This window comes from Myotis nattereri, assembly GCF_964212035.1.
Source record: "Myotis nattereri genome assembly, chromosome: 7".
In the NCBI taxonomy this organism is placed as follows: Eukaryota; Metazoa; Chordata; class Mammalia; order Chiroptera; family Vespertilionidae; genus Myotis; species Myotis nattereri.
In genome coordinates, this window is record NC_138082.1 from 19,364,729 (window position 1) to 19,376,781 (window position 12,053).

At 36.4% G+C, this 12,053-nt stretch overlaps 1 protein-coding gene across 1 annotated transcript in view; it reads right to left on the reverse strand.

The window, feature by feature from the left end:
- ABCA12 (ATP binding cassette subfamily A member 12) overlaps nucleotides 1-12,053 on the reverse strand; it is a gene marked incomplete at both ends in the record, with an annotated part of 178,812 nt that overhangs the window by 43,145 nt on the left and 123,614 nt on the right. The window contains 5 exons of the mRNA XM_081095121.1: nucleotides 2,461-2,647; nucleotides 3,521-3,676; nucleotides 4,697-4,831; nucleotides 4,920-4,989; nucleotides 5,973-6,302. Coding sequence (XP_080951247.1) covers nucleotides 2,461-2,647; nucleotides 3,521-3,676; nucleotides 4,697-4,831; nucleotides 4,920-4,989; nucleotides 5,973-6,302 — 878 coding nt within the window. The remainder of the gene's footprint in view (nucleotides 1-2,460; nucleotides 2,648-3,520; nucleotides 3,677-4,696; nucleotides 4,832-4,919; nucleotides 4,990-5,972; nucleotides 6,303-12,053) is intronic.

A 12,053-nucleotide genomic window follows, 5' to 3' on the forward strand; every position in this document is an offset into this window, starting at 1 on the left:
TGTACTTCCTTGGCATCAAATAGTAGCTATAGGCTATTAGTCTCAAATTTGGATCTCTAGCCCAGATCTCATCACTCAGTTTCAGGCTTGCTTTATAAATCCAACAGGAGATATCTTCCAGGGTCCTCTAATTCAACTTGCTTAAACCTGGACTTACAATCTTTGAACTCAAACCCATACCCTCAGTGATATTACCTCCTTCACCATACAATGCATGCATACCATGGCTGCATAAGCCTCACACCCTGTGTTTTTGGCATCCTTCTCCTATCTTAGTCTCATAACTCCACCACCATCTTTCCATTTTTCCAGCCACCACCACAGTGCAAACCCCCATCACCAATTGCCTACTGCCGCTGTAGGCTTCTAACTCCACTCCTTGCATGTTCTCTGGCCATCTCCAGTCCCTTTCTCCACTCTGTGACTAGAATATTCTCACCTAGATCATTTCTTGTCATCTTTTAGATGGTGAGTGAGTTGGGAAATTATTTAATAATTATTTTCTTCACTAAAATGTAAGCTCCATGAGGTTAGGGAAAGGATCTGTTTTCTCACACCTCTGTGTCAGTACCTAACTAATGCTAAGAACTTCAGTGACTAATGTGGATTACATAGGGGATCAATAAAATAAGCAACCCTTCCCATAAAAACATTAAAACACAGAGACATAGAAGCATAAAACTCAGAAGGAAGGCAGGGAGCGGGGTGAGTGGGAAGAAATCAACCACAGAACTTGTATTCATATATGCATAACTCATGGACACAGACAATAGGGTGGTGAAGGCCTGGGGTGGGGTCAATGGGTGGAACAAGGGGACATATACAAGAGGGCAATACTTTCAACAATAAGATAAAAACACACATATAACATATTTCATTCTTTATATTAAAGCTTCATATTCAGAAGAGTAAGATGGTAACTTTCTTGGTTAAAATGACAACCTCTTCAAAAGCCTCTCTATCTCCTTTTTTCATTTGCTTCTATTGCCTGTTAGAAATCTTGCCTTTTATGCATTCTATTCACATGAGAAAGGCAACTCTGAATTTAAACAGGTCATGTAACATGGCTGCAGGTTCACTCGTTTCATGACCTTCCTTCGTCCCCTTTTATTTACACAATAGATTAATTTGAATATGCTTTGGCAGTCACTGACTTCACTCATGGTGATACTAAATAGGATATCCAGGCACTGACACTTTTTCTCAAATAAGGGCTAAAGCGCCCACAGCATCTTGGAGCTGATGCCTGGCTGAGCAATATGGAGCATGGGAGGTGAATAGCAAACAAAACAAAACAACAGTCAAAACAATGTCAATTTTAAAACATTTGATTCTCTTCTCCACTCAGACTCAGGAAAGTGCTAGTTAAGTGAAGAGTGAGAAAGAACAGCTCATGTACCACTTCTGTCTTTTTTAAATCTTTATCTGAGAGCTGGTGATTCTTTTGTTTATGAAGCAAGGTGAGGCCTCCCTGTGAAGGAACAGCTGGGGCTGATTGTGTTTTTACCAGAGCATGTAAACTCAAGCTTATATGTGAGCCAGGAGAGAAATGCAAATAAGTGAAACAGGCTGGGCACATGACATAGTATGGGTTGATGGGGACCAGAGATAAACCAGAAAGCAGATGCCCCCTTTAAGAGAAAAGTCACTAGCCTGGCCAGCATGGCTCAGTGGTTGAGCATTGACCTATGAACCAGGAGATCACAGTTTGATTCCTGGCCAGGGCACATGCCTGGGTTGTGGGCTTGATCATTGATGTTTCTATCTCTCTCTCATCTCCCTTCCTCTCTAAAATTAATAAAAATATATTTTAAAAAAGAGAAAAGCCAAAACCGGTTTGGCTCAGTGGATAGAGCGTCAGCCTGCGGACTGAAAGGTCCCAGGTTCGATTCTGTTCAAGGGCATGTACCTGGGTTTGCGGGCACATCCCCAGTAAGAGATGTGCAGGAGGCAGCTGATCGATGTTTCTCTCTCATCGATGTTTCTAACTCTCTATCTCTCTCCCTTTCTCTCTGTAAAAAATCAATAAAATATATTAAAAAAAAAGAGAGAGAAAAAAAAGTCTCTAATAAACCCAACCAAATGTGCTGACCCAAGACTGTGGACTCAATGTTGCCAAAACTTCCTTTTATCTAAGAGATGCCAAGAATATTTGTGTGTGTTTTTTTGTTTGTTTTTTATTAGAACACTCCCCTATTTTTAAATATTGGCACTGAATTAAAAATTTTAAGAAGTGCTGGATAGGCCAACACTAGGTGTAACAAACAAACCTGTCTGGTGGGCTTGACCTGCCCTTTGCGCTCACATTTTAAGATCTGTGATTTACACTCCATCCTTCAGTATACAGGTTGAGCCATCTTAATCCGTCTGGGAGCTATAATGGCTTTACATTTTATGAAAGAGGTAAGAAAATATTAAATAACATGCTCCTGTGACAATAAGTGTTAAAGAGTAACCTACATGGTAGTAGTTTTCCCTGCTCCATTGGGTCCTAGCAATGAAGTGATGTGCCCTTCATAAAAGTTCAGATTGAGGTTATCAACAGCAATTTTCGAGCCATAGGTCTTTGTGACTCCATGCAGAGCAACTCCAACTGTGAGATCTTTAGGTTCAGGCTCAATGTTGGAAGGAAACATGTATTCAGGACCTAGAGAGAAATCAATAGAGAAGTGTTGTAAGCTCGCTAAGAAAGAAACCACAAATTAGACTTTTCTTAATTAAATTATAACCCTCTACATAAAAAATAATTCTGGAAACAAATGATCTGTTATAGTGCTTAGACTCCTCTCTTGGTTAAAGAATGAGTAAGAGTGTGGGACCACGTTCTCTAAGGTTTATAAGTCCCTTCTCTGTCAGAAAACGCAGTCCCACAAAACAGCGTCATTATGCTGAATTCTGCCTTATTTTCAAATATTGAAAAAAATAAGTCAAAGGTTTGTTTGGATATATGACACCAAACTTATTAAATAAATGTCTACAAGCTGTGATTTTACAGTGACAAGGCTATCTCATTAGCTCAGATCTGTGGTTTACAGAAACCAGTTCATTAACTACTCTTTGCATCTCTTTCAAGCATCACAAAAGGATCACGTATACGGGTCATCCTTACTTTAGAAAAATAGCACTACTCATCCAATGTCAGGGAGACAGGAGTTTTATTCTGTTTGTCCAGTGTTGGCAATGGGTTGTGCTAAACTATCCATACCTGTTACTCAGTTACTCCTTGTGAGTAGTGACAGATGGCTGGAGTGAGGGGTGCAGACTGTGGCCAAGGAACAAAATTTTTCTCTGTGTGAGCCTAACTGGACCACAAAGGGATCTGCAATATTGGACTAATTAGTGCCATATGCTAACCAACTGAGCTAAGGAGCCACAATTTAATCTCCATAAGAGTCCAAACACATATATGTGGATATATTCATCCATGATTAAAAGTGTAATTTAAGAAAGCATAATTGAAATCACTAGTCATGTAAGTTTTATATCACTTCTGTCCTAATAATATATAGTGTTGACCTACTTGTCTTGCTGGCAGATGGGTTGGTGTTCTGCATCATGATATTAGTAAACATAAGGCCATTGCTTTTCTCATGCTTCACCTCTGCGCATCCAAATCGCTCCTTCCAATAGGAAGGAAGGATTGGGAAATACCACGGGGCTGCCATGCCATATGTACCTGTAATAAAAATATATTAGAAAAAATAACTATTAATTGATTGTCAACATTAAGCATCAGAAGCTAAACAACATATTACTATATATGGTTCAGGATACAGGTTTTTTTTTGATACTATATAAAACTGAAGAGTGGTCTCGGTTTTCAAAGTTAAGTAGCCGGCCTGTGTAGCTCAGTGGATGAGCATCGACCTCTGAACCAGGAGATTGCGATTCAATTCCTGACTGGGGCGCATGCCCGGGCTATGGATGCAAAAGGCAGAGATCAATGATTCTCTCTCATCATTGATGTTTCTATCTCTCCCTCTCCCTTCCTGTCTGAAATCAATAAAAATATTTTTTTAAAAAGTAAAGTAAAAAGATAGCTTTTCTTTTATCCTTTCTTTTTTGAACAGCTTCATTGGGGTATGATTATATATTATAAAATTTACTCATTATAAGTAGAGTTAGACATTTAGTAAATTTATAAAGTTGTTTAAGCGTCACCACAATTCACATATTAGAACATTTCTATAACTTCAAAAGCTTCTCTTATGCCCATTTGCAGATAATCCCTGCTCCCAGTCAAGTCCCAGGTAACCACTGACCTTATTTCTATCTACATATTTGCCTTTTATACAAATTTTATATAAAGAGAATAATACTTTTTATTCATTTGCAAAAAAATGTACCAGTATAAACAAGGCTTAATGGAAAAACTCCTAAGCAAGTTAGAAATGAAGACTACTTGAAAGCTAGAAGGGAAAAACCCAACTAGTCATTTTCCATTAGAATTGGGTAAATTCTCCTTAGAATTAAGAGACTTGGCTTTTGCCTTACACTCCCATTTGGAAAGACTGGATTTCATGCTTCTTCATTCACTCCATCCTATAAAGAAACACCAGAGAAGAAACTACCGAGTACATTCTCTCATCTTAGAAAAATTCTGGTTAATTTTGGAATTTAACTATTTATTTTTGGAGATTATACATGGTAAATAAAATACTAGAAAATATGTAGTAGCTGATTAATATGTTCATACCTGGGAAAACATTCCTGACATACCAAGCAATAAGGAAGTAAATGAAAGAGTCAGCTAGAATTAGACAGCACAGCCAGCCAAAGGAGGTGGTGTCATCCTGAACAGGGGAACTGTACATATTTTCCCACTGAAGACCTGAAAAGTGAACACATATATTTATTCTTGGGTGAGGCATATTGCAGTTGTGAAAGCTAAAATCCACTTTTAAAGAAACTGAGCCTACCAATGCCCTGCTCCTCATATCGTGCAATGTATTGACTTGCGTAACTGAATGCCGTTGGCGACAGAAGGCTCTGTGAAGAGAACAAAAGAGCAATGATAGTTTTCACAGGTTTCATCAAAGGGATCTTAATGCACTTAAAACTTTGGACATATGTAGATTAAAATCGTATTTAAAAATACAGAGGTCCCTTACCAAGCCTGCCACAACTCTGAGAGAAGAGAAGAGGGAATAGCAGAAAATAAAATCAAGAAAATTGTAACTTGGAAAAGACTTGTTAGAAATCGAAAATATAGATCTAAACTTATTAAATGTTGCTCAGATATTAGGAGCCAAATGCTGTTTTTACTTCATAAATAGATTTCAGGTAATAGAAGTGATATGAGAAAATATACTAAAATATCAATTGATTGAATACTTATTATTGCAACAAATTAAAATTTTAAATTTTGTTTAAACCTAAAGTAGTAAAAGTTAAATGAAAGTTATTTATCACTTTCTATTTCTTTATGGCAACTTCTTAGTCAATAAAGAGGTTTACTTCTGCTTTCCAAATGTCATAATCTTAATCCTTTCACTAAAATTCTTAAATTAATCTAGTACTTCTGAGTTCAAAAGCAAAAAAAATCAAAATTGATTATATGCTGTTAGTGCATTTATTTTTATGCCTGTAAGTTATATTGTATGTCATGAGAACATCAAAATCATTCATATGAGAGAATAATTCCAGTAATAGAGGCCCTAAAGTAAGAAGTCTTGATGATCTTTAAAATTTGACAGATTACATTTTAACCGTTCTTTCTTCAGGAACTATTTCTTAACAGCATCCATTTATGGTTCTAGAAACTGTGGGAGAAGTGTTTCTTCTTCATAGTCTTGTGCTTGTAGGGTATGCAATGATGTAGAAAAACACTACCAGGACAGTTACGCTTATATTGCAATCACTAAACTTTTAAATTTAAATAACTTGATTTTCAGTTTGAAAGTCTAAAAACAAAACCCCAAAAGGATCTCTTTTTCTCATACACTGGCCATTCCATGTGACTGTTGACTCACCATGAATACTTTCACTACATAGCTCAACTCGTCGTCAACTGTGACCAGAACAATAAACGGGAAAAAGGCAATGATGTATATGAGGCTTCCGATCAGAGCGGCGATGTTGGTGTTGTTAAAAAAGACACTGATGAGATAGCTCATGGCAATAACTGACAAGCTATAGTCCGAAAAATACAGGAACAGAATGAACCCATTGGTTTTAGGAAGAATATTGCCAAACTTGAGGATAAAGATGAGGATGGCAATTGTAACCAGCAAAAACCCAACACTCTCGATCAGCCAGGCAAAAAAATGACTGGAGGAGTTCACACCCATCATCTTCATGTACTGTAAAAAGGAAAAAGTGTTAGCTGCTGATGAAGCTGATAAGTTCTCAAACAACAATTTTTCTGTACCATGCAAAAATGCCCAAGAGGCACTGCACATATGTGAACTAGGTAGGCATCTTAATGATTTTCATAAGTCAAGTATGTGCTCATGCTTGTTCTGTGAAAGTAATATGACCATTTATTCTAGCCCATCTTAGTATGTCGTCAGAGAGCCCCAAAATAATAAAATAATAAATGATTTGGATGGTGAATGTTTTATTTGTGTGTGTGTTTACAATTCAGTTTTTTAACTGGTATCTAACTGATGTCTCCAGATTAAATTACTTTAGAGTAGACCATCAAAATGTATGGTATCCCCTGAAGAATTTTACGTGAAAATAAAATGTGTCGTGAGTATTTTCAGCTGTTGAAAAACCATAGTTTATGTAAAATTCAATGTTGGGACTGATATAATAAAACTAAATATTTTTTACTAAACAATCAGTATTCATGTTTCTGGGAGAAATAAAACAGACCTGATTCCTAAGAATTTAAAATTATGGAAAATTTTTGGAGGGAGACTTTCTGTCTTTTGCCACACCTTCCCCATCTTTAAAATCACTGGCAGCCTAGGTCAGGATTGTCATCTTTGTTTTCCAAAAAGACATTCACACACTCAAAATGAACTCAGGTATCTTAGAGAATCTATATCTCTTTCTCCATTGATATTCTTTAATAACACAGTGATACTCACAGAAGTCAAGGTATTTCACCAACATAGAAAAACAGATCAATATGATGCGCCTATGCATTAACTCAAAAGGATTGTGAAGGACTTAAATTTACCTGGACCTTGGTTGTCTTGAATTTGGTGACATGTGGTATTTGGAGAAACCTGGATATTCTGGTTTCTAGTTTTAACAATTCATAATTAACATTAAACTTCTAAATCTGATATTTCAGAAAAAAAGAACCTCAAAGAAATATTCCACTAATTTTACAATCCCCACCTTCTTAACTTGTCTAGAAAAAAAAAGGGGGGAAATGTGCTCAAACAAGAGAGTGAATTTTACTTTCTGCCTTTGCAACTTATCACATTTTGATAACTCTCCTGCTCCAGTTGTTACCATGGAAACAGCTACCTGACTGCCAACAGTTTAGCTGTGGGCCTTAAGCTAATCACCACTGAGAAAAAGCCTCTGACTTTTCCTCTTAACTTTGCCCTTTCCTCACACTCTTTTCTCCCTACTGCTCTCTCCTCCAAGGCCCTATCACCCTTGATTGTAAAGACTCAACCTATGTTTCCATAGGAAGGGAAGTGTGGGTCAAAGTTAAAAAATCAGCATGGAGCAAAGCTTCACTGTGGAAGTTTACCCATCACTGAAAACAAAATTACATTTTGGTGTGAAAAAATCCTTACATATTTTATTTTTAAAAATATTTCTCTGCACCCCAACCCCTTTAGGAAAATTACTGTGTCATGACTACACTTCAGAGATATTCACCTATTCAAGTATGATCATGATGTGCTAGCTCTTTATTTGCCTTTCTTGCTATTTGTAATTTGAAGATGGAAGATGTGTTTTTTGTTGTTGTTGTTGTTTTAGTGAGTGTCTGCCTATTTAAATATAATTAAATGAGGCGTTATAGAACTGATGTAGCTACTCCAAAGCTAATATTCACCACCAAACTTTATGCGGTCTACAAAATATATTTACCCCCCATTGTGTGTCAGTAGGAGACAGTGTCAATATACTTCACAAAGTGGATATAAAATATCCATGACACTATCAAGGACATGGCATAAAGCTGACTCCATTAGTATAAATATATTTTCCTTCCCTGACAGTTGATAGCTGCAGTATAACATATTTATAAATCTAAAAAATTATCCATCCTTAGCCTTGTTAAAGATAATTTGGCAAACCTGGAGACCAGAACTAAAGGTGTTTATCATTGTAATTTTGAAATTTTTGAGACTCAAGATCAGATTCCTTTTCCCAAGATTTGGTAAAAGTTAGAGACTCATTATTGCCTTTTATCGAACAAATAGAGTTAGGTGCTTTCAAAAATACTCACTACTTAACATTCTAGCATGAAATTTCAGTGTTAAACTTTAGGATTTTATGCCATGAGGAGAACAGCTGCTATTCATAAAGAGTCAGAGCAATGAGAGCATGTAAGTCATCCATAAATTATCCAGATTCCCTGCCAACTTTGTTATAATAAACAAGACCAAACTTGCTGATGGAAGATGGCCCAGAGAGAATGGTTGGCTATGCTTTCTTGGATGTCGTTAGTTCCTCCTCAAAGTGACAGGTGTCAGGTGCCAACTTTGTAAGCATCACATGTCTCAAGCCTCCCAACCTGCCAGGGCAATGCATCAACACCTGATAACCTGCTGCTCAAGGGAAACCCTCTGGACAGTGGCCAAAGTCTGCCCCAGTTTGTGGCAGAAATTAATGAGAAGAAAGAGATTCTGTAAGATTTTGCATAAATGAAGCTTATGCACAGGGATTGGCATTAGTGCTATCAGGAAAAGAAATCATAAATATTCATATATTTTACTTGACAGTAATGTGTTGCTCATTCAGTTCAGTAGTATGCCAAGCACTAATTTGTAAAGAATAATATTTTCTGACTCAATTTTAAAAATCCTCATATCAATAGATATTTTTATTCCTTTTTAAATTTTATTATTATTATTATTATTATTATTTTAAAATATACTTCTATTGATTTTTTACAGAGAGGAAGGGAGAGGGATAGAGAGTTAGAAACATCGATGAGAGAGAAACATTGATCAGCTGCCTCCTGCACACCCCCTACTGGGGATGTGCCCGCAAACAAGGTACATGCCCTTGGCCGGAATCGAAACAGGGACCCTTCAGTCTGCAGGCCGATGCTCTATCCACTGAAGCAAACCGGTTAGGGCAATATTTTTATTACTTTTTTTAGTAAGATGTACAGGATGTTGTGATCATTGCTTGAAATGTTCCAAATTTCCCCTAGTGGGATGGATAGTGTATGACAAAAAAAACATAAAAGGTTGTCTAAAGTGAAGCACCAAAGGACTAAAAATCTTAAATAATCTTATTTGATCTATTAAATAAAATAGATCAAACTAACCCATAAATGAAGAATATATATAATACAAATATATAATACATACATATATATATATACATATACTAGTATACGTACATAATGTGTGAAAAAGGACTCTTCCATGTATTATAAAAACAGCTTTTATATCGCTTTAATATTCTGATTTTTAAAAGCAAGGAATGCAGAACAAAACCCAATGGAAAGACATTTTGAAATATTTTTTAAACTACAGTCTTAATCTCTTCAATAAACTTATTTGTCTTTAATATTTGTGTTAATTTCTTTAGCAAGTTAAAGGAATTCACTGGAGTCATACCATAAGGAGGTCAAGGATTAATGGTTTTATCGAAATAACAACTAACTTGGTTTTCTTGCCCAGATTTGAGAACAATTACAGAAGAAAAAGATTGTGTATGTGTGTGTGTGTGCGCGCGCGCACGCGCGCTACCTTTTTAATTTAATTTGGAATGAGAAGGAAATAAAGAATGGGTAGCTTTAGAATTTAACTAAATATACAAAGGATGACATTAAAAAGTAATTCTGAATCTCTCATAACCTAAGAAATTATCATCATCTTCAAAAGTCCTTAAGAGTCCATGCTACTAAAATAACATTGTGAGAGGGAAGGTAGCTATGGTGTAGAAAGGATTTGATTGGAAGTCAAGACACTTGACTTCTAGCCAGATCTACTATTAACTAGCTCCACCATTTTCAGCAAGTCACCTCTCATTTTCTGGGTTCAGCTTTTTTATCTTTAAAAGGAAGGAGGTTAGTTTAGAACTATGGGCAATGGCGGGAGGCTGAGCAGGAGGCACTGGGAATATTCCAGTCATTCCTCACCTGCTTCCATTCATCTCACAAATAGACCATGTTCCTTTGAATTCAGGACACCACTGATTTTAAAATGTGCCATTATTTTACATGCAACGAAGAAAGAAAAATCGCTGCCAAATAAATTGACACCCTATCAAACGCATCCCAATTTCAGAGGCTTTAAAATGTGAAGAAAAAAATCATTACCCTGGAAGTGATAAAATGTGGATAATTGAATGCCTCCTATGTTCCGGCAGTAAGAGAGCTCCATTATGGAAATACAGTGCTGAATGAAGTCTTGGTAATTTTCATAAAGCTTAAGAGATCAGGCCCAAGTGGATAGGAACTGGAAGATTCAAAGCCTGATCCTCTGATTCCAAGTTCACTGATCTTTAATTATATGAGTGACCCCCAAGTTCAGCTGGTTAAATTTAGTAAGTGGATGACTGAAAAATGAAGACATAGAACTACCAAACAGACATTTGTTCATTGTTAAAAATGTCTTTCATGTCTTTGAGTGAGAAAGGCCTCTTTATCATGCTTTGATATTTTTTGGTGACATACATAGATGCTTACAAGTTATTATCTTTAAACATAAAATAAATATAATGTGTGTTTCATATGTATATATTATGTATGTAGGTATATAACACACATGTTTCCTGTGTATTTCTACCACAAGTGATATTTTTAAGGTAGATATTTATTTTGAAGTAGAAAAGAACTCCATTTTATCACAGTTTTCTACTTCAAAATTTTCCATTAATCTGTGAAGATTCACTTCTGAGTACCAGGAACCTGAAAGAAAAATATATGGTAGGAACTTACAACCAAAATCATTGTCCAAGGAATTAAGAAACCATTGTACTTAATCCTGCATACAATGGGGCTCAACCCAGTTGATGAGACCTTCATTTATCAACTTGTAACTGAACTCTAAAAATGCAGCTATGAGGATCAACCAGAATTTAACAGAAAAGGTAAGAACTTTAGGTTCAAGCTGTAGGACAACCTTAGAAGCCTGACACTGAATTAACACAAATACGAAGCAGTGCTTCGTACCTTGTGAGGAGAAGTAATCAATTGCCTAGCAGCATTAGCAAAGTAAGTCTGAAAAGTATAAGTAGATTAACAGGTTACTCAATTATCTCAGATTGTCAGCCAGGACTTGCAATAATTATTGTGCCCCAGTTTTGAAATGTTTTTGCTTTCTCTTCACTCTTGAGTGTAAGAATGGACTCATTACAGGATGAGCAGATAAAATAATTCCTTTTCCAATACAATCCAAAAATCACATAATGCTTTTTCATAAATTCTAGAAAGAATATATTTGTATTTGGGGATAATGATGCAGAATATGCTGAAGAAGAGATCATGCTTTACCTCCTAGCTACTGTCTTCCATTGTTATATTATTAACCTAACAGTAACATAACATAAAATTCTTAGTCTATAAATCATGAGCTAGTGGGATATAGAGGGGAAGGTAATTGAAGGAGACAAGTTATCCTGGAAAGAGAATTTGCTTCTTGAGAGCTGAAACAAGCCATATGTCTATGTCTGTGTCTGGCTGTGTCTGTGTCTGTGTCTGTGTCTGTGTCTGTGTCTGTGTCTGTGTCTGTGCCTGTGTCTGTGTCTGTGTGTCTGTGTGTCTGTGTCTGTCTGTGTCTTTGTCTTTGTGTCTGCCTGTATCTGTGTCTGTCTGTGTCTGTGTGTTTGTGTGTGTCTTTGTCTGTGTCTGTCTGTATCTCTGTGTGTGTGTCTGTGTGTGTGTCTGTGTCTGTGTCTCTGTGTCTGGGTTTCACATCCCCAGATTCAACAAACCATGGATCAAAAACAGTATTTTTGGT